Below are 21,995 nucleotides of genomic sequence, written 5' to 3'. Positions count from 1 at the left end.
CCCTAGCCCCTGTGTGCTGCGAGGTGAGTGCTGCTGGGCACCGTCCTGCAGTGCCCGAGGGGCTGCAGGGATGGAGATGGGGATGGGGACAGTAATGGAGACAGGGATGGGGATAGGGATGGCCCCAGGGATGGCCCTGGCACCGGGCAGGCTGCTCGTGTACCTATCCCAAGCCCCTGTGTGCTGTGAGGTGGGTGCTGCTGGGCACCGTCCTGCAGTGCCTAAGGGGCCGCGGGGACGGGGATGGGGACAGGAATGGAGACAGGGATGGGGATGGCCCCAGCGCCGGGCAGGCTGCTCGTGTATCCATCCCAAGCCCCTGCCCGCTGCAAGCCGGGGGAGCGCCGCACCGTGAGGCTGCTCGGGGCTGTTTGTACAGCACCATGCACAACCGGCGCTGAGTCCTGATGCAGTAGGGTCACGCAGCGGCTGTCCGGCCCCTGCCTCGTAAGGGACATCCGTCCCTGGGGCTTGCCTTTCTGCAAGGGGACAATTCTGCATTGCAAGCCAGCAAGGAGGTCTAAGACAGGCGCAGCGAGGATGTTTGCCTCCTGAACCTGGACTGCAGCCGTCCAGCTTGAGAGAGGAGCCATCCTGCACCGCATCCCGCTCTGTCTCCATTGCATTCTGCTATCCCCACGGCATCGGGCTCGGGGGAGCAGACCTGGCTGTCACCATCCCCAACCCTCGGGTCGCTTTAAAACGCCGGCTCCAGCAGGAGGGCTGTGCGCCGGCGGGAGCCGCGGTGGAAAATCCTGTGCTAGGCTCGCCTCGATCCCCGCGCGCCCCGGGGGACGTGTTTGCCGCCAGGGCATATGTTTTCAGTTCTTGCCGAGGCCGACTTGAGAAATTTTCTCTCCCTCCCAGCTTCTCTGTTGCAAACAGCAACCGCAGGGCTGGGGCGGCACAGGATGATAAATGAGCTGCTCTGTCCGTGCGCAGCCAAGGCCCGGGAAGCTGCTCCGAGGCAGCCCGCATCCCGGTGGGACACGGGGGGAGACGGGGGCTCATGGTGCCTCTGGAGAGCAGCGGGAAGGGTTGGAGTTTTGGGGCAGGGTGGGGAGGGGGGGGTCTGGCCCTGCTGAGCTCCGGTCCTTGAATGCAGCACGTTGTTTTCTCGCCCATCTGCAGAGCAGGCGGGAGAGCATCTGTCGGCCGCACTCGAAGGGTGGGCTGAGCCGATGGCCGCGTCTCCCCGGGGAGCTCAGGCTGGGGAATCGTGGGCAGCCCGAGACCCCGCTTCCCAGGGAAAACCCAGAGGCGGCAGCAGCGAAGGGTGCACGGACGGGGTGAAGCGTTCCCCGATCCGGTGCTGCCGCCCGGGGTCAGGGACCCCATCCCGCTCGGGCGGCCCCTTCCCAGCGGGGAAAAGGGGTGTCACTGAGAGACCACATGCACCTTTAAAGAACATCTGAGTCATGTCCACCCTGACACGCGCAGCCCTCCCAACGCCCTCGGTGCATAGAGCAGCCGCCACATCAGGCCTATAAATAAATAAAATATAACAAGGCCCTGCTGTCTTCTGAAAACCCCTGAAAAAAGCCCCGTAGAGCCAGTTCTCCCAAGGTATCGTGTTCCCCGCTTTGTGTGTCGCCTCCCACCCTCCCCTTTGCTTCTTTATTGCCGGAGCCATCTGCGTGGAAACTGGATCCGGGTCCCCGAAGAGCCCTCCTGCCCCCTGCCCGCGCTCCAGCTGATGTCACACAATCTGTTTGATCTCACGGCCAGTTGCCGGGGAGCGCCGGACGCTGTCACCCGCGGTCTGGGTGGGAGATGACATCAAGGGCTGGTCAACCCCAAGCGGGGGACGCAGCCGGGGTGTCCCAAGGGCGAGGACCGCGCTTGCTCACACCAGGGGTGATGAGGAGTGGGGACGATGGGGCTTCTCCACATCAGCCGGGTGTCCCGACGCGTGGCTCGGGTGTTCAGCCCGCGGTCCCGCCTGTCCCTCTGTCCCTCCGTCCTACTGCAGTTACCCGCCTTCCCTCTTTGGGTTTGATCCCGCACAGCACCCTCCTTCAGCAGGAGAGCCTTTGCAAGGACAGGACCGGGGATGTGGCAGTGACTTGCCATGAACTCAAACTCAACAGTACTGCTGGGAGCAGGCTTCTTCCTAAAATGACCGCTTGAAAAATATCCTTACAGCTGCTAATATATTTTTTTAATCGGCTGGTGGGTATGCTGACTAGATGCTCGGGCGGTTAATAAGTCAGGTTTAATTGTGGCTGGACCTCGGTACAGTTTGCACTTCCGCGGTGCCTATTGTCCAAGGACAGCAAAGTGCTTTACAAGCATTAAATCTTATCACAGGCTGCAAGGCAGGTAAGGATATACCGGGATTATTGCATGCGTCGCTGAAAGGCGGCCAACTCCGGCTGGGAACACATCAGCTATTTACCAGCGAGTGGCAAAGCGATGCAGCATTTTAGGACCGAGCGGGAAATAGAATCTGGTATTGAACTGGAACAGCAGCAGGACTTTTTAAATGTGAAATAAATTACCGGGGCTGATCGTTGGTCGGGACACTGAGTTAATGGCCGGTGGGCAGCGCTGTAAAGGGCAGGGCCGTGGCCGGTGCAGGATCCGTCCCGCCGGCGTGAACGCGGACACGGTGCCTTTTCCACGCTGCATTTGGGGAGGGGGAGCCGTGGCGTGGGGAGGGGGCCGCGGGTGAAACGGCGGTGATGGAGGGGGAGGGAACAACGCGGGGGGGGGGCGCGAAGCCCCGCGTGGGGCCGGTTATAAACCCGGTCGGTGGGGGGGCTTTGGACCTCCCCCCCCCCCCCTCCGTGGGGTCCCTGTGCACCCCCGGCGGCGGCTGCCGGAGCTCCCCGCCGGGCTGGCGGCGGGGGGGGGCGGCAGGCGGCTCGTTCCTCCCCCCGGCTCCCCCCTTCGCGGGCAGGTCGCGGCGGGGGGGGACCGGGGAGGAGCCGGGCCGGGGGCGCCGGGGCCGGGAGGCGGCCGGCAGCCGCCCTTCCTCCGCGCCGCCAGCGGGACCCAAACTTTCGCACCGAACTTTTATTCCGTTTTTTTTTTTGGGGGGGGGAGTTGTTTGGGGATATTTTTTGTTGGTTTGGGTTTTGTTTTGTTTTTTTTTTTGCCTTCCCTCGTTGCTTTCCCGGCGGCGGGAGGAGGCGGGCTGCAGCGGGGAGCGGGGGGGGAGCGCTCCACAAACCCGCCCCCCGAGCCTGCGTGTCCGGCGGAGCCGCGGGATGAGCCGGGGGCGGCGATGAGCGCGGCGGGGCCGGGGGCGGCGGCGGCGGCGGCGGCGGCGGCGTTGCCGCTCTCCCGCAAGCAGCGGCTGATGGCCGCGCTGGCGGCCGGCGAAACGGCGGTGGCGGGCGGCCCCGGGGCTCCGCAACCCCCGGCGCCTCCGCTCTGCTGTTTTATCTGCGGCGGGGGCATCAGTCGCGGCAAAGAGCTAAAGCTTCAAGTGCGACCCCCCCGCGACCACCGACCCTTTTTCCCCTTTCTCCAGCACCAGGAGCCGGCGCCCGGCGCCCGCGCCGTCTCGGCGGAGGGCTGCGCCTTGGTCTGCGCCGTCTGCCGCTGTTTCTTGGGCGAGCAGTGGGACTCCTTCGAGCGCAGCCGCACGCCGGTGGAGAAGCGCATGTACTGGCTCAAACGGCCCCATCAGTGCGAAGCGGCGGCGGCGGCGGCGGCGGCGGGGGGAGCCGGGCTGCGGCGGGGGGCGACGGGCTGGGACCCCGCCGCGCCGCCGCGCCGCCCCGCCGGCCAGGAGGAGGAGGAGGAGGAAGAGGAGGAGGAGGAGGAGGAGGAAGGGCCAGCAGCCGGCTCCGACCTCTCCGAGCTCTCCGACGCCGAGCCCCTCTCGGAGCCCGAGGGGGCGGGCGGCGCGGCGCGGACCCCCCCGGCGGCGACGGCGGCGGGCAAGCGGGGGCCGCCCTGCTGCTCCTCGGAGGACAGCGAGATCAACATCACCAGCGAGGAGGAGGAGGAGGAGGAGGAGGAAGGCAGCGAGCGGCCCGCTTGGGTGCCGGGCACCGCCTGCTACATCTGCGGCAGCCCCTTGTCACCCACCACCCAACACCGCGTCCACGTCCAGAAGCAGGAGAAGACCTCCCCGGCACCCTTCTTCCCCTTCCTCTGGCTCCACAGCCCCCCGCCGGGCGCCCAGCCCCTCTCGCCCACCGGTAGCACCCTGGTGTGTCCCTGCTGCTTCGCCTCCCTCATGCAGCAGTGGCAAAGCTTCGAGCTGGCCAACGTGCCCGTGCTGCAGCGGCTCTACGTGGTGCCCCTCAACGCCGGTGCCATGCCCGCTAAGGGCCGGCGAGGCCTGAAGGAGGACGGGGCGGGCGCCCCGCCGGCACCCGAGGCTTGCTACCTCTGCGGGGAGGAGTGCGGCAAGGAGGCGAGGCCGGTGGCGGCCAAGATCACCAACGGCAATGCGAAGAGCACCATGCATTTCCCCTTCCTCAGCCTCCTGCCTTGCCCGCCCAGTGCCAAGGGGCTGAACAAGCACTGGGAGGTGAGCAGCTGCCGCAAGTGCTTCGGGGTCTTGCAGGACCTGTGGGCCATGTATAGGGCCTGCCACAACGAGGAGCTCATCACCTCCGTGCAGAGCTTCCTGGGGAGGTATCACCAGGTCTTCTCTGCCGGTGACCCCGGCGGCCTGGCCGGCCACCCCGCCGTCAAGCCCGGTCCCACCTCCATCTGCTACATCTGCGGGGCTGAGCTGGGAGCCGGCAAAGAGTTCCAGCTCAATGTCAACCCGCCGGGGCGATTCGGGGAGAAGGAGCCCTTTTTCCCCTTCCTGACGGTCTACCCACCCGCCCCACGGGCCAGACCGGCCGACTCGACTGGGCTGGTAGCCACCTGCGTCCTCTGCTACCATGACCTGCTGGGACAGTGGCTGCAGCACGAGGGCAGGAACTCCCACCACCCCAGCAGCGCCTGGTCCCGGCAATACAAAGTGGAGACCTTCGTCTGCTTCTTCTGCCGGCAGGAGAAGAAGCGATGCCTTGGATTAAAAGCGGTTCAAGTGGCCAGGCTCCCCGTCTTCCTCTACACTCTCCGCGTGGCCAACAGCTTGCTGGTGGATGACGGGAAGCAGCTGACCATTGGCGCCTGTGCTGAGTGCGGTGCCGTGGTCCTGGCCGGCAAGAGCATGACCCCGCCGGAGCTGCTGGCGGCAGCAGCGGCACCCCCGGCTCTCCTCCCCAAGGTAAGGCGGTTGGCCCGGACCCCATCCCTCCCTTCCCGGTGTTTCCCACTTCTGGGATCGAGGAGGAGGTAGAGCGGTGACATAGATGGATGCTCTCCTTTTGGGTCTGATCCCTGGGGATGAACGCTAATGGATGGGGTGCCTTTAGCAAGGAACTTTTGGAGCTGTCAAGCCGCGAAGGAACAGATAAAAATCCTTCCAAGAGGTGGGGAGAGCCAAGACCTGTCCTGTTGCAGAAGCGTCTATCTGTGTTATTGGCGCCTGCTTGCTCGCAGCCCTGCGTGAGGGAGGTGGGGGCCAGCACGGAGGAAATCCTGATCCTGTACCGCTTGCCGTCAAGGTGCCAGAGGGCAGGGAGGGCTGGTGGCCTGCTGGCCGCGGCAGCATCCTTGGGAAGCTCACAGGAGCGCGTGGCCTCCGCCGCCATCGGAAACTTCCCAAGTTATCTCCGGTTTTATAAAGTGCCTTAATCAAAGGCTTTCCCCTCGGAGAAACCCCAGCCCTTCCCGCAGCCTGGGGGCTGATCTGCAGGCTCGGGGCTGGGTGCCCCCCACCTGCGCTGCTCTGGTTGTCCTGCAGCGAGGGACCCCCGGGCAGCATCCCCCCGCGCCTCCAGCCCCCCGAGCCGCCGTGATGGAGCCCTGCAGCCCTGAAGGGCGTCGTGGGTGTCATCGCCCAGGTGCTGCCGGTTTCCCGGGTTGCTCTTTTCTGCACCTCCCGCCAGGGTTATGCAGGGTGCTGCGGGGGCATCACCTAGCAAGCAGCACGGCAGAGCAAAGGTTTACTAGTTGCAAGCTTGCTTTTCTCGTGGGATAGGGAAATAACTGCTTTTACCCCCAAATTTCCAGCTTGCAGGAGTGTGCTGGAGAGCCGCTGCTCTGTGTCTGCAAACCAGGCCCCAGGCCGGGCTCTGTAAAATGCCAGAATCCTAAATCCCTGAGTTCGTTTTCAAAGCCTTTTGGCTCCATCCTAGCCAGAACCCTGCGGCTCTCCAAAGCACTGGCATTTTCTTTAGAAATGTAAACTAGCCCTTCCAAGACAGCGCTCCTTTTCTCTCTGGTTGCTCTCCCTTGGCTGGTTACAAATATAATTTTTCGTTCAGCCGTGACAGCTCCCGAGCTGGGGGGATGCTGCTTGGAAAGCCACCGGGCAGGAGCCGCACGCAGCAGAGGGTCGATGCGCAGTGCCGGTGCGGAGAGTGCCAGGATGGCACGGGAGGCTGGGTTGGCGCCGGCGATGGGAATCCTTCGGAAGCCATTGCTTTCAAGCGGTTTCCCCCGGGCTCTGTCGGCCCGAGCCGGACGGTCCCGACATCGTTGCAGGTCGTTCGTGGATGCAGATGGTGTATTTTCAGGCTCACCCGCGCGGGCGTCTGCTTCCAGCCAACACAACTTGCTGTGTGCGGAGGGGTCTGAGATGGTGGAGACTTTCTGGATGTCGGAGCTGGTGTGGGGCTGCATGGGTTGCCGTGCCCGTCTGTTTGTCTGTCCCCTGGTCTGTTGGCATGTGCAAGGTGCTGGAGCCGTTGCTGGCTGGTGTCCGCAGAGGGATCGGGAGGCAGGCGAGCATCCCGCGGTGCTAACCCGGGGGGTGATGCTGGGGTGATGCTCCAGCAGAGCCTAGGGGGGTGGTACCTGCATGTCCCCAGCCGGTGTTTCACGCCTCTGCCCTGTTAATGTCCCCAGGCCTTGTTATGGGGACATGATGGACAGCAATTCTGTCCCAGTGCGGATGCCAGCGTTGGGTGCTTGGGGATGCTTCGTTGGTGCCCCTGCGGAGCCCGGCATTTCTCAGGCGTGCCAGTCCTCGTCCCTGCTGGCCCCAGCCCCAAACTCCCACTTGGGCTCCTGCCTGCAGCCCTGTCTCCGACCCGAGCGGCTCTGAAAAGCTTTTGTGTGGGACTATGAAAGGCGGAGGGGGAGGAGGAGGACGCGGAGGGTGTCCCGGGGAAGGGATGCTATTCAGTTCCTCCCTCTTGTTCCCGGGTTTGCTAATGAGCAAATTAAGGGGCTGCTACAAGGGGCAGGGTGGCAGGAGGCAAGGCAGAGCTCTTCCACCGCACGGCTGGTCTGGGGACCATTTCGCTTAGCTGGGCTCTGCCGTGTCCTGGTGGTGACTCTGGCTGGCCAGAAGGTCCTCTTGCCTTATCCCTCCCCATCTCCATACCCTTGCCATCAGGCTGAGACCTCACAGACATCAAGGTTATTTAAAACATGGCTTAATGCTTGGGTAGAGTGCTTGGCTAATTTAACTGTACCCTCATTCAGCCACACTGCCTGCTGGAAGTCACCCTGGGCAAGCCTTTCACCCTTGTGGGACACCCAGGTCCCTGTTCAGATGGGACCAGGCAGGAGGGAATGAGCCTGAGGGGTTAAAACCATCTTCCCATTCCTGCTGGCAGCTCTGCAACTTCATTTTTTGAATGCAGGTGCTTTTCCACACTCCCCCGCACATAGAGCTGGTGGTTTGCTACTGTCCTGCCTGCAGGTGTTTGACCCAGGTGGCTCAAAGTTTGAGGCACTGGGTAGATGCACAAAATGCCACCAGGCACCCCCACAGCCCCTTCTCTTAGCAGGGCAGCAAGAGCAGGATGGGGCTCAGGTCCTCTCTATTACAGCTTGGAGGTGCTAACGAGGGAATCTCACATCTGAGGCTCGTCAGGAGGGTGGAGGCTCTGGTATTTTGGGTGGAGTGGTGCCTCTGCTGCTGGTTTGGTGGTGGGGAGCAATGGGGCAGGTGATGCTCTCTGGAGGTGTGGTGGTGCCTGTGGTCCTGGCTGCGGCAGGAGGGTCTCCTGGAGGTGAGCTCTGCGGGCAGAGGGGCTGCTGCAGAAACCCCGCTGTTGTTGGCTTGTGTGGGGTGGGTTTGGGTTCTCCCACCGAGAAAAAATGGGCAATTTTTGATAAGGGTACCCTGGCGTGGGTGTCCTTTGCCTTGTCACCCTTGGTCCTCTCCAAGGTGTGCAAATGTGCGCCGTGACAATGCGTCTTCTCTCCAGCTGTGCCCCTTGCAAGGGGGACCCGTGCAGATCTATGCCCCCATCAGTGCAGGGCTCCTGAATGTGGGGTGGCTGCTGCCACCAGGTACGATGCCTTGTTCTCCTGATCCGGCAAAACGGTCTGTGCATCTCACTGTCGAGCCCCCGCTGCCGGCCAGGAGGAGCCGGCTCCCTGGGGCGCTGCGGGACCGGCAGCCGCTGCGAGCAGAGCAGGTGTAGAGGTCGATTGCTTTGAATAAACCGTAAAACGCCCAGGCTTGGCCGGTGTCCAGAGGCGATGCTGACCTGTGTCCCCGGCCGGCCGTGCCTGCTGAAGAGGCCTCTGAAGCCGCCCCTCGAGCCCTCCTGCCCTCTCTAAGGGGTGAAGCGCTGCATCGCCGGTGGTCCCAGGTCAAGGGCTGCTTGTGCTTGACCTGGCTGGGGTTTTCTGTGCTTGCTCCGATCCTTTCTCTCTGCCAACACTGGGAAGAGCTTCCCCTGCCTTTCTGACTTTTCCCATCTTTCCCTGCCACCGTTCTCGCTGCAGTTACATACCTGTAAGAGTGAGCTCCGTTGGCTTGGTTTGGTTTTGTTTTGTTTTTTTTTCCCTTGCATGCAACTTTCTGTAAATACCTTCAGGTTTTTGGAAAGCTCTCAGATCCCTCCATAACTCGAGCAAAGCTGTTCCAAGTTTCCTTTGGGTGCTGCATGGCACCGTGCAAAATTTGCAGCTGGTGCCATCCCGCTCCTTGGGAGGACCCAGAACTTTCTGCCGTGTCTCCAGCCCTGTCCTCAGGCTGGTTCCTGAGCATTGCCCCGTGTTTTCCATGTCCTGCTTTGTGGGGGTCACTTGAGTCTCCTTGCATGGGCACAGTCAGACTCACGGGGCCGAGTCTGCTGCATCTATCGCTCAGCAGGGGTGGTGTTAGCTCAGCTGGGGATTTGGCCCCTTTTTTCAGGTTACAAGCTTCAAAGGTCATGCTGCCTTTCCAAAATGCTACGTCGAGCTTACAGCTGTTGGTGGGCATTTTCTTTTTGCCTTTTGAAAAAGGTTTTGGGTGAACATCAAAGAGTTCTTGTGTTCTCGTCTAAGCGTTATCCTGATGAAGCTGAGCAGCAGCAGAAACACCTGGATGCCACGAAAGCAAACCCAGGAGGTGGAGGGTGATGCCTGACCCTCCTCCTGCATTGCACCGGGCCGTATTCCTGGTGAGGGGATGGATATTTGGGTGTATCGTGGCATGAGAAATAAGAAGCCTGTGCAGCAAGGGTCCCAGGTCGTGGCTGGGCAGGCAGGACCTCTGGCTTGTTTGCATCTTTTATTAATTTTGAAGCAAACCAAAAACCTTCTGGCGACTGGCAGTGTTTTGGGTGGTTGCACTTTCTCTGCCAAGCTGATGGCTCCTCCATGTGTCCCCAGCCTGGGCTTCGTGTGTGGGCTCCAGAGGGGTGGCAGGGGATGCACCAGGCTTCTGCTCGTCCCTTAAACGTAAGGGAGGAGCAGAGCCGGTCTCACTCATCTCAGTTTTTTGGCTTCCAGCTTTGGTGGTAATATCTGTGCTTGTGCCAATTTTTGACATCGCTAATTCTAGCGGATGTAGAGCAAAATCAGGCCAAGGTATTTTAAGCCAACTTTATTGGGATAAACCTGGTTTGCTTGCAGCATATGTCTGTGTAAAGATGTTTTTAGCGAGGCTTGCGTTGCCTTTCAGCAAAGCGGCTTCCTCCGCAGTGCCTGCTGTGGCTAACACCGACCGGGTCTGGCATTTTCGGATGAGATCTCAATCCCGGCACGGAGGTGGCAATATAATCGTGATATGACTTCATGTCTTGGGGCATGGCCTCCCGCGGGATCGTGTTCCCAGATGGCAAACAAAGAAACAACACGAGGAAAATGTGCTGCTTGCTTTTTCCTGCCGATGAGGTCAGGGCGGGTTTGGTATGTACCCGGCCGGGCTGGAAATCCGCGCCCCTCCGTCCCTCCTCATCCTCACCCCCCGCTTAGGCTGTTTCGGAGTCACCCCATGGGCCGGTGGCTCGTCCCCTCGGGGTCTCCGTACGGGGGTGCGTGTCCTTCAACCATGGCAGGGGGGGAACAGCAAAGGGGCCTTTTGCTTTGGCCAGGCTGACCTTGCTGTACCAGCTGTCCAAAATACCAGGGCTCCCGCGCCGCTGCCAGCCGCCCTGTCCTCCAGACCTTGTGCTGACTCCACAGCTCACCAGCTGGCTGCTATATATTTATTTTTTACCCACCCCTCCCCTGCCCCTTGCCTTCTCTCTGCCTTTCCCAAAAGCAGGAGCGGAGGACTGGCAGCTTGAGCGTTGCCTCTCTTCTGCAGGCACTTGCCAAAAACGTTGGCCTGAAATGTGTGCTGCCCAGGAAACCCTGCCTGCACCCCCTGAAATATCCGCCGCAGCCCCCCCCGGGAGAGGGACCGGCTCCGCTCCGGCCCCCTGCAGCAAAAATGCTTTCGCAACCACTGGAGCATCTTGGAGTAGCTTCCCTGTCTGCCCTTCGTGCGAAGCCGCAGCCAAGTTGGGAGATGCGGTAGAGGGACGGATGGCTCTGGCTGTTGCAGACGGACAGATGTTTTGTCCAGATACTTGGCCTTTCTCGGCCGTCCGGGAAGCACGGTCGCAGAGGGCAGCCTGGGATGCTCTTTGGCCGTTTCCCAGCGCGGAGGGACCTCCCTGCAGTAGCAGCGTGGATGCCTGGTTTTGCAACCGCGTTGGTGATGGCAGGAGCCGGTTTTTCACCGACCTCTGCCCCTCGGTGCACCAGCTAGGTCCTGTGCCAACACCCCTGCTGTCATCGTCCTCGGAGGCTGAGCTGGGGCCAGGGGGATGTCTCCATCTCCTGAGCAGGTTTTGGGGACCACCTGGGCACAGAGCGTAGCTGGTTTGCCAGGAGCCTGTTTGTACCTTGGCTGCGATGGGTGCCTGCAGTGCCCTGGGTCTGTGCCCATGCTGGTTTTGAGTTGGGGGGGATCTGTTTGCTCCCTGCTGGCACCCTTGGCACATGCCACTCAGAGTGGGGTGCTCCCTGAGGCTCCCTGGCTCCCCAGGAAGGGCCGTCGGCCATACAGCTCCTGCTAGGCAGCATCTGGCCAGATGTTGCCCTTCCTCCCTGCAGCAAAAGGCCTGTTGCTGCACGCTGGCATCCTGAGCTTGAAGGGATGGCATGGAAATGTCCCTTTGGTGTGTCTGGGGGACACACTGCCCTTCTTGGGGACTGCCAGGCTGGGGGTTTTGGGGGGACCAGGGGCAAATCTGGGAGGGTGGTAGGGCAGGAGCATCTCGGTGCATGGCGAGCAGGGTGGGAGCTTGAGAAAGAGCCACCGGAGCTCGACCGGCGGTGGCAGGCTCCCAGCCATGCTGGGCTTTCCTCTGCCATGAGCAGCTGGTGACGGGAGACCTTCCAGCGGCGCAATCCTCCCGGGCCCCGGCCCAGGGCTCTGACAGCTCCGGGTCCCCCCGCCGCCAAGGCGGGCGGCAGCGGTGCCTCGAGCGTGCCTTGGCTCCTTGCAGAGCCGGCGCTGTGCGTTGGCAGGTGCCAGCCCGGCTTTCGGGGATGCAGTGCTGCTCCTTACTTACATCCCTGTTTGCAAAAGGCGTCGCTCCCGGCCATCAGAGCCTGGTTCCCCTCCTTGTGCCACGGAGAGGATGCCGGAGCCCCGGTGCCAGCCAGTTTGCTCCCGCTGCTGGGCGAGCAGCTGCTCCGGCGCGGCGCCGGTGGCCGCACCAGCCTCTCCCCCCACCCCAGCCGCCCCGGCGCACACGAGCCTTGCTGCGGCATGGCTGGATAAACAGCCTCGTGCAGCTGGCCTGGCCTTGGTGTGACTTTTTCCCCCTGGATCTTCAGTAGCAGAGTGGGGAGGGAGTTTTGGCTGGGCTGGGAGGAGGAGGACATTACCTGGGTGTGCTTTGCAGCCTGGCATGAATATGACGCTGCTTCTCTTTATTTTCCTTATTTTCCTCCCCCCTTCCATGTTAATGCAAGTGCTGCCGGGCTTTAGTAGCTCTCGGGAGACTGAAGTCATCTGTTTACCCGTGGAGCTGGCGTGCTCAGAGCAGCAGCTGCCCCGGCTTTCCTCTCTAACCTGCCAGCCCGCGGCGAGGTGCCTGTGCCGAGCGTGCCACGACCTGCGCCGGGGCAGAGCGAGCACCGCGGCTGCCCCAGGCTGCCTTGCATCGCATGCCGGCGGCACGTGCAAAACGGAGCTGGGGGTATCCGCACTGTCATGCCGCAGGTGTAGGAGCTCCCTCCAGCTGGAGAACTGCCGAGACGCCATGTTTCAGTGCCTATATACAAGCACCGGTGCTGGACGGGCCATTCCCGGTTGCAGTGGGGACCCGCCGGAGGATTTACCAGGGGTTATTCAAGCCCTTGCACCCAAACTGAGGAAATCGCCATCTGGCCTGGTGCTGCCTCTTCCCACTGGCTTCTGGCAGGGCCAGCCATGGCATTGCCCACGCCGGTACCCAGGGAGAGCCAGGCGCTGCCGTGGCTGGCAGGGGTGAGCAGCAGGGTGCTGTGTCTTGGGGCTGGCTTTGACTGGGGGTGCATGAGGAGGGTCCCAGCACCCCCCATGAGGGATGCAGAAGGGGACAGGAGGGCTCGCAGGGACCGGTTTGCACCCCATGCTCTCTCCCAGCTCCTCCTGGTGAATTTTTGGCTTCTAGTTTAGAGCTAAACCAAGACTGAGACCCAGCTGGGATGCAAGGGAAGGTCATTAGGGGAGATGGGTGCTGGCGACCCTGCAGCCAGGAGCATCCCCCCCTTGCTGTGGGGACAGGCAGCTGCCTGCTGTGGCCAGTGGCCAGGAGCATGGTGGTGGTTTCCAGCCAGAGACGATGCCAGGGCTGCCTGAGCACAGAGCCTGGGCTGTTCCCAGGGCTGCCTGCCCCTCTGTGATCCCCCTCGAGGCTGCGTCCCAGCACAGTGGCACCTGGTGTGTCCCTGGCACCTGCTGCTTTTGGAGTTGGGGACTTCCATCGTGGGGGCATCTCGCCCCTTTGAGCCCCGGCCGGGGCTGGGTCCTGTCCCTGCAGGACCTGCTGCACCCCATGGCACAGCCTGGGCTCTGCCGCAGCCCTGTGCAGGGTGGCTTCCCCCGTTAACCCTCCAAAATGGTTTTGATCGTCCCCCCCTCCGGCTTTGCCCCCCTCGGAAGGGGGGAGCGCAACAGCTGATGGCTCTGGAGGGCCACCGGCAGCCACCTCGGTCCCCAGGGAGCCGGACACGAGGATGCTGCGGTTGCTGGCAGGGACCTTGGAGCCAGGGACATTTTGGTGACAGCCAAGGCGTCAGCTTCTCGCCCGGCTGTTTGCAGCCGCGGCTGGGTGGACGGACCCAGGGAGGGATGGATGGACAGACAGCTGCGCGAGGCGTCTCGGGGGCCGCGTGCAGGGTGTGGGGCAAGCAGCAAATTGCCACCGTCACCTCCCATCTGCCTGCGGCATGTTTCTGGAAGTGGGCTTACTTCAGTCGGCCGTGAAGCTTTTCATCGAGTGATGATCAAGTGCTAGTGATTTCAGTTATTACCCTGGCCAGGAATAAAAATATATATATATATGTATGTCTCCCACCCTCCCTCCTTGTCTTCACTGCTAAAACAGCTGCATTTTCTTCTCTCCATCTCTTCTCCCCCCTCCCTGGAGCAGGCAGCATGAGTTATCCCGAAGTGAAAACACGGCGAAGACAAGGCCCTTCAGTTTTCCCGGGAGGTAACGGTGCCAAGGTCAACCCGGCACGGGGACGGGGCCCTGGCTGCCGCTGCCGCCCCGGCTCTCGGCCGCGGGTGGCAGCCCGGGGGGCTCGGCGTGCCCCGGCCGTCCCCGGTGCGGAGGGCTCCCCGGAGAGCTGCGGGGGAAACCGCCTCTCCTGCCTGCAGACAGAGTCCAGATGCCCTGGCTGCGGCGTCTCTGGAGGGGGAGATGAATTCGCTCCTGCCGTCTTCTGTTTTCAGTCCAGAACATCTGTACAGTAACTGGGAAATCTGGGCTTTCTCCTGCTTCTCGGCCAGGTCCTGTCAGTCCTTTCCTCTTCCAAAAAGGGGTTTGGTGGTGGTGGTTTTTTTTTTTTTGCTTTTTTTTTTTTTCCCCTCTGTTGCTTGTGCCGTGTAACTTGCTCCCTGCCGTGTATCCTGTCAAGGCTGTGCCTGGATTTTACTCCATGCAGCAGCTGCTGCAAAGCAGGGGTGGCTTTTGGGGACCCCCTGTCTCAGCCACCCGCTGAGCACGGGGGACATGGACTCCCCCGGGAGCAGGTTTTCCCGCGGGGCTGTCCCCAAGGCGTGTGGCTGGTGGTACGGAGATGCACTGGGGTCACACAAGCTGCTACATCACTTATTTATTCCAGCCGGTTTTCCCTTGCTGATCCCCCCCGCCTTCAGGCCTGATCCTGCATCCCCAGAGCCCGGGCACTGCTTGCAGCGTGCTTGGGACTGTGTAACGCCTTTGCTGCCTGCAGCTCCCCCCCAAGAGCTTGCACGGGGACGCACGCAGGGCTGCGGCAGGGTGGGGGCCACCCTGGTCCCAAACCACCCCCCCCCAGCTCCCTGTTATTTCCAGCAGCGGGCAGCTTGGCGAGCCTGGCCCCGGGCTGGCCAGGATGGCTCTTGGCAGGGCTGCGCTTGGGTGCTGGGCGCCTCCTCTTCCTCGCTGTTGCTTCCACAGTGCTGTGCCATGGGGACCCTCGGCAATGCGTCGCCCTGATATTTGCAGCCCTCGAGGAGGAGTAAATCCTGTTGCATCTCTCCTCCTTCCTCCCCTTCCCCTGCATGGGCAACCCTTGCTCTCAGCAACCTGCCCTTCCTGCACCTGAGCTGCTGGGGTCCTGCGAGCCCTAACCCCGCTCTGTCCTTTATTGTTCCCCCTTCTCCTTTGTGCACAACGCTTCCCTCCCTCTTCGCTCGCCTCTGTGTCCCTTTGCTGTGTTCCCCTGGCTTCGCTGGCCTATTTCTGGCCGCGTTGGCCCCGTGCCCGGCGCCCTCCGCTTGGAGCGGAAGGAAGGGCTCCGGGGGAAGGAGGGCAAAGCCTGGGTGATGCCAGCGGAGGTTTGACCCCAGCTTGGAGAATGGACCGACTGATCAGAGGGGGTTCGGGGCCATGGGTATCGTGGGTGCTGGCTCCCCTGTGGGTCCCCATGTGTGGAGCCATGGCTGGGTTGCAGCCGGGGCAGCCCAGGGTGAGCTGGGGTCTTACAGCACCCAAAGAGACAGCAGAGGAGAGTGATGCCACCCCTCTTTTGGCACTTTGGGGACCTCGGGGTAAGTGCCTAAATATGCAAGCGGTGCTGCCTCCCCTTGGGTTTCCCGCTCCCAGAGGAGGGGACATCCCTTGGGATGGGGTGATTTTGGGTGGGCTGCAGGGCCAGCACGCTGCCTGGAGGAAAAGGCCGGGCAGGATGGCTTGGGGCTGGGCACCCCTCGGCACCTGGAGGTGACGTGCGCCCGATGTCCCCGTCCTCGGGACAGCCGTGAGGCGCTGGCTTCGCAGCTGCTATTTCTGACCAGTCCATGGCCTCTGTGCCGCGGTCACCAGCGCCGGGGCAGGCAGGGTCCCGCTGCCGGCAGCTGCTGCCCTTTTCATTCCTTGGGACCCGTGGGATGGATGGGGACAGGATGAGGAATCCCCCCCAGCGCGGGCAGTGATGGAGAAGCTCGAGACCTCTTGGGATCTCCCGCCCTCTGCCCCAGCCCTGTTTTCCTCCCGTTTAAACCCGGCATACGGCTCTGTTTGGTGGGCGGCTGTAAAAATAGCACTTGGTTTGAGTTAGGAGGGTGGCGGGGAAGGGCTGGGAGGGGGCCAGGGTGCGGGGGGGAGGTCCGGTTTCTCCCTTTCCTGGAGGAATTAGGGAGGCCACATGCTGCCAGGAGTGTTTGGCTGGTAGAGGCAAGCGGAGGCTCCGAGGAGGCGAGCAGGCGTCCGCACAGATGGAAATTTGATCACCCACGGCTCAACAGATTGTTTGATTTATTTTAAAATCAAGCAGATGGCTGCAACAGGAGTTTGTTTAAGTTCAGCTCCGAGCTGGGCCAACGGCCAGGATACTCGGGGGTAGGCGTGCCAAAAAATGTTCAATGACTTTGGTCATCACCCACCTCTCCTCCTCCTCCTCCCCTCTCCCTCGCTCCAGCGCACACACCCCGGCTCCCCCTCTTATCGCATCCTTGCCTTCATCTCTTGGCTCTAGCATCTCGCTTTGTCTCTCCCGGGCGGGTGCCCTCCACTTTTCCTCCCCATCAGCTCGCTCGGGAGGGTTTAACTCTTCCCCATCCATCCCCTTGGCCTGGCTCTCTTGTACCAGGGGGGTGCAGGGAGGGCCCCCCCCAATGGGGAGAGGGAGCAGCCCCTTCCATGAGCTCCCTCCTTGTTGTCGTCTTCTCTGGGTCCGACTTGGGGTGCGGTGCAGGGGTGGGGGTCCTGGCTGGGTGCCCGGAGGACCCCCATGGCCGTCCCTCCATGGTGGGGAGGAGGTGGATGAGTCCTGGTGTCCCCCCACCCTGCCCCAACTCAGTGGTGGCCTGAATGGGGACGGGGTCCCAGCAGCGTGTGATGCTGCTGGACAGGGGGACGTTGAGTGCTTGGCCTGGGTCCCTCATCTTGGGGTGCAAGGGGTGACCTGGGGATGGGGAAGAGACCCCGATGCAGCACGTGGTGGCTCTGGACGTGTTTCTGGCCTTGCTGCCATATGCCTGGCAGGGAAGGGGCTGGAGGAGCCGGTGGGAAGCAGCCTGGGATGTGCTAAACCATCATAAACAGGACGGGGGAGGCTGTGCTCAGGGCTTTAAATAGCTCCGGGCCACCGGCCTGGCTCTGGGGGAGGGTCCAGCCACCCTGGGGCGACACAGGGTCCCCAGCACACGTGGCCATGTCCCCTCGCCCTGCCAAGGGGCGTCTTGGATGCTCTCTGTCACAGGGACGAGGACCTCTCTGCATCTCCTGGGGCGAGCAAGTGGGATGCTCCAGGAGCACCAGGCATCCTGCTCCTTGGTGGCCTTGGGATGTCCCTTTGCCCCATGGCAGCCCCATGCACCTCGTGGTACCACGGCAGGTTCGGCACACGGCTGGCACACCCTCTCGCTCTGGGTTTTCACGTCGGGGAATTGCCCGTCATCCCATTTCTAGGAGCAGGGTGGCCAAGCGGTGGGATGAGGCTTTTCCCCAGTACCCGACCCCTCTCCATGGTGGGGCTGAGGGCAGCGGGTCCCGCTGGGGAGAGGGGCCAGGGCTGGAAGGGGTTAAGGCAGGCGAAGGAAAACAAGAGTGCTGCAGGGCCTGGGTGGCTGACAAGCCAAACAACTGTTTTTGACTCACTGTTGCTGCCTTGCCAAGTGCAATTGCTTCCACATTCCCATCCCTTGGCTGGAGGGGCGCGGGAGACGTTGGCTTTTCGCGGTTGGGAGGGGAAGGGGGATGCCGGGGGGAGCGGCAGTGGGAAGGGCTGGCTCCACACTGCTTTTTCTCGGCTCTTCTCTCTTTTATTCCCCTCCCTGTTGAGCAGTGGGAAGGGGCAGGGGATGATGCTGCTGGGGGGTGATGCTGCTGGGGGGGTGATGCTACCAGGGATGATGCTACCAGGGTCACTCGTGCCAGCTCCCGGTGGAGCATCCCTTTCGCCAAGCCCTAAAGGTGGGAGACGGAATGGGGGGGGGCTGAAATGCACCCCCAGGGTTGGGCTGCCCTCCTGTCTCTTGCTGTTTGCCTGCAGGAGGGACCCTGAAGGGTGGCTTCTTCCCTGCCAGGGGGTGCTGAGGGGTGCTGGGGGGCAGCAGCATCCCTTTGCCCTCTCTCCAGCTCCTGTACCCCCTCTCCCGTGGCAGCCAGGGATAGAGCCCCGCATCCTCAATGTCCCTATTGCAGCTGCATGTAGGGATGGAGAGTGACTCCACTGCAACTTTGCTCGGAGACGTGGGGTCTTATGTGGGGCCGAGCCCCCCACCGTGCCTGGCCGAGGCAGTGAGCTGAGCGTGCTGGGGGGGCAAATCTGCCAGCGGGGTTTGGGGGATGCTCATAAAATCCCCAGGCCTCCGAGCGCTGGTGCCGTTGTGTTGCAGACAGCAAGAAATAAGCCCTTGGAGAAGGGGCTTGGTAGTTACAGCGAAGATTTGAACTACTTGGGATCGCTGCTTTGTGGAGTTAATTATCTTCTGAGTCTCGGTTTTTGGTCTTTTTTTTTTTTTTTTTGTTCCTTGGGATTATTTCTTGGCAAACGAGGCGTCGTTTTAAAGCACTGAGCTCTGCTCCTTCTGAACTGCTGGCTGCTAAGTGGTATGTAGGAGATCCTGGTCTTAAAAAAAAAAAAAAAAAACAAAAAAAAAAAACCCAAAAAACACACCCTCAAAAAAGCCCTGCTGCCTTTGCAGTGCAAATATGGGGTCTGGGGCAGCTCAGGAAGATTTTGTGTGTGTTCCTGGAGCCGTTTCCTCAGGGGAGATGGAGCAGCATCCTCCTGCCATGGCCCCGGCATGGTGCATCCGTCCTGCGTGGCACTGGGATGGAGCGTGGTGCTTTCCTGGGAGCACCCAGCAGCACTGGGCCGGCTGGGAGCGACCGAGGGGCTGGCAGCAGGGGAGGATGCGGAGGTTCCCTGGGAGCAGCATCCAGGGGGGTGCTTGGTCCCTGTGGGGCTGGGGGCTGTTTGGTGTCCCCCCCAGGATTGGGGTGCCTGGAGGGAAACCCCCAGCCTTTGGGAAGGCGTGAGGGTCATGCTGCGAGCCGCCCCTTGGGCGAGGAGGGGGTTTACGGGGCATCTTGGCTGGCAGCCCTTTCCCCTGTTGGGATGCTGCAGGGCTGGGACATCGCTCTGGCATCGCATCCCCCTCACCTGCAGGCTCCTGGGGCTCTGCAGCCGCCTCTCCCCACTTTGCAGAGGTCGTTTCCCTGCTCCTGGCTGCGGTGAAGGTCCATGCGTGCCCGGGGAGCCAGGGCCGTGGTGCAGGGGGGCTGGCCTGGATGCTGTCAGCCGCATGGGATAAACATGGTCCCCTGACAGGAGGGAAGGCAAATGCACGCCTGGCTCCTGGTCTGCCCCTGGAGCCGCTCCTGTGGGATGCGACGCTTGGGAGCGACTCCTCTCGCTTCTGCTGCTGGTACCTGTTTAATCTCAGCCTTGCGTGCTGAAACCCAGGGGAACGGACGCAGCGGCAGCCTTCGGGTGTTGCAGAGCAGGAGCTGGCAGCGATGGAGGTCAGGAGGAACAGCCCTTCCCTGTTAACGCTGCAGGAAGGACTCGCAGAGCTTTGCCTGGAACATCCCGCATCTGCCGGGGATGCGGGAGAACTGGCTCGCGCTTCGGTCCGGCAGCCGTGATGGTGTACCGCTGGGATAGACACACTATCTATCATCCTTGCAGCAGGAGGGCTGCCTGGCTGACCTCTGCCTGTATCCCACATGTATCCACGCCGTCCCGCGGGGTTCATCCCCACTGCACCCATCACCCTGGTGTCGCGTCACCCGAGGCAAATCCTCCAAACTCCCCTCTGGGGGCTTTGCAAGGGAAGCAAAAGGCCCTCCCGGTGCTCCTCAACCACAAGTGGCAGGGGATGCCCGCGTCCCCCTTGTCGGACACCTTGTCGGCTCCTAATCTGGACATGAGAAGGCAATTAGGGGCTGGGATCCCCTTCGGAGGCAGCAGATGGGGCGCGGCGACGCGCCGTGGGGCTGGGGAGCAGCGGCGGAGGGGCCGGCGCGCAGCGGCTCTGCCTCCTAATGTGTTTGCAAATCCTCACCAGCTGAGGGGATTAAAGCCGGCATCTGGCTCGCTTTATAATATTAAAACAAAGGGAGTTGTAGGCGCCATGATCGGGGGCAGGCGAGGGAGGGAGGGGGCTGCTGCTCTGCTTGCCGTGCTGGGAAAGTCTGCAGGAATCCCCCCCCGCCCAGCCCTTCCCGGGAGGTTTTCCCTGGAGAATAAAAGAAGCCGATGGGGGTGTCCTCGCTCCGCCATCCCCACCGGGCTGCACAGCCCTTCTGCAGCGGGGTGCAGGAGCCGGCCCCCGCCCCAGCCCTCCAGAACGAAGGGCAACGCTGGGGATGCCCGAGGCGGGTGGGCTGCAGGGGCTTTTTTTTGGGGGGGGGTGGTTAGATTTGCTTTTTTCCACCCCGTTGCGCTGCTCTGGAAGTGGCAAGAATTCAGGAAGCCGGCGTGCGGCGAGTGCCAAGTCAGGCTGTACCACAGCCAAGCCCCTGCTTGTTTTCTCGTCTTGCTGGAGCCAGTAAGTGACCTTATTAGCTTAGGGGGCAGCTGCCTTATTAACACACATCTGGCGGCGAGGAGGCCGCATAGTCCCTATATTGTCTCCCTGCCTGCTCCTAACCCGGCGGTACGTTGCTGGGGGGGCTCACCCCACGGCTTCTCCCCCCCTCCCCGGTAGCCGGGTTGGCACCTGGGCGGCCCCACTCGCCCCAGCCAGGGCGTAAACCCGGGGGGGGTTATACCGCGGGGTGGGCAGGATTAGGCAGATGGGGTTTTGGGTCTGTTGAAGATTATAATTTAAGATTATAATCTGTGCAAGGTTATAATCTGCGGTGGGGGGGTAGGGCCCCCCCTGCAGCATAGGGGCTGTGCTGCTGGCGTTCCCATGGATGCCGCCCCATCTCCCACGGTCCTTTCTTCTTTCCTATGGGGCAGGCTCTGCTTTTTGGGGCGCAGCATCGCCCCTTGCGACAGGGGGTTACTCCGAGGGGCTGGACCACCCGTGCAGCATCCTCGCATCCCTGCCAGCAGCCGGGGTGGGCACTGGGATTTCCCTCTGGCGTGCGGCAGGGATCAGCGTCGGAGCATCCCACAGCAAGGAGAGCCTCCAGTGCGCTGGCTTCGGGGCTTTTCCAGCAGATTTGGCCTTTGAAGGGGGCAGGTTCCCGAGGGGATGCGAGCCGGGGGCTTTGCCATGCACCGGATCGCCCCGAGCTCTGCTCTGGGCTGTCCCGGTGGGTGCACATCCCACCCGCAGCGGCTCATCATCCCTGTGTGGGACCTGCCTGCACAGCCACCGCCAGCCCCACGCCCGGTGCCTGCCCTCGCCCGGCACCGCCACGTTTCCTCTTCCCGGCTATAATTAGAGCCGAGCTGGACGGGGCCCCTGCGCTGCATCGCCCCGGCGCTGCGCATCCCGGGCGAGCGAGGGCGAGCGGGGATGGGGGAGAGCCGGGGTGCCTGCCCACGCCTCCACTGCGCAGGGATGCCCTTTGTCCTTCTTGGCGTGCGGGGGAACTCGGCAGCTCTTGGCTTCTCCCTCCTGTTTTGGAAATTCAAAACATTTACAGGGCGGCCCACTCGCGCCCTGCCTGCCACGGAGCGAGGCACTTGGCTGACTCCTCTGCTTTCCTTGGCTGCTTCTCCCTCGCCTTCAGGCTCGGGGGGGGCCTTTTCTCCACCCCCTCCCCCTTTTTTTTTCTTTTTTCTTTTCTTTTTTTCCTATAGTATAAGCTTGAAAAAACACCACCAGCCTGCAGGAAAGGCTGTTGAGGGGGGACGGGAGGCAAAGCCCGGGGCGAGCGCGGTGGCGATGCCAATGCTGGACGGCCTCTTGTGCTGACCTTGCTCTCCGCTGGGAAGGGCGGCCGTGCTGGGCAGCCGGAGCAGCCCTGCGCTGCACCACTGCTAATGAGCTCTGCCTGAGCAGGAGGATTAATTAGCTGCTGGGAGAGGGAAGGCATCCTGCTGCGGTGACTCTGGTGCCGCTGGGTGCAGCGGTGGAGCCTGGCGTGGCACCGTGCCCGGTGCTGCGGCACCCGCGGTGCTTTTGCTCGGGGCCGGGGGCTGCTGGGGGATGCTCCGAAAGGAGCCGCGGGTCTTCCCAGAGCAAACGCCGTGGGCCAGGCAGC

The 21,995-nt window shown here is 62.4% G+C and overlaps 1 protein-coding gene across 2 annotated transcripts in view; it reads left to right on the top strand.

Moving 5' to 3' along the window:
- Positions 1–3,229: 3,229 nt before the first annotated feature.
- Positions 3,230–21,995, top strand: part of GSE1 (Gse1 coiled-coil protein) — a 102,865-nt gene continuing 84,099 nt past the window's right edge. Inside the window, exon 1 of one of the 2 annotated variants that reach the window (XM_087739305.1) lies at positions 3,230–5,185. In XM_087739305.1, coding sequence (XP_087595431.1) covers positions 3,230–5,185 — 1,956 coding nt within the window. The remainder of the gene's footprint in view (positions 5,186–21,995) is intronic. The other variant, XM_087739306.1, reaches the window with a different exon arrangement.

Source organism: Nipponia nippon, unplaced genomic scaffold, assembly GCF_047370975.1.
Source record: "Nipponia nippon isolate SJK-2023a ecotype South Korea unplaced genomic scaffold, ASM4737097v1 scaffold_7, whole genome shotgun sequence".
Taxonomy (NCBI): Eukaryota; Metazoa; Chordata; class Aves; order Pelecaniformes; family Threskiornithidae; genus Nipponia; species Nipponia nippon.
The sequence above is the reverse complement of the archived record's forward strand: the minus strand, read 5'-3'. Positions and strand labels throughout refer to the sequence as shown.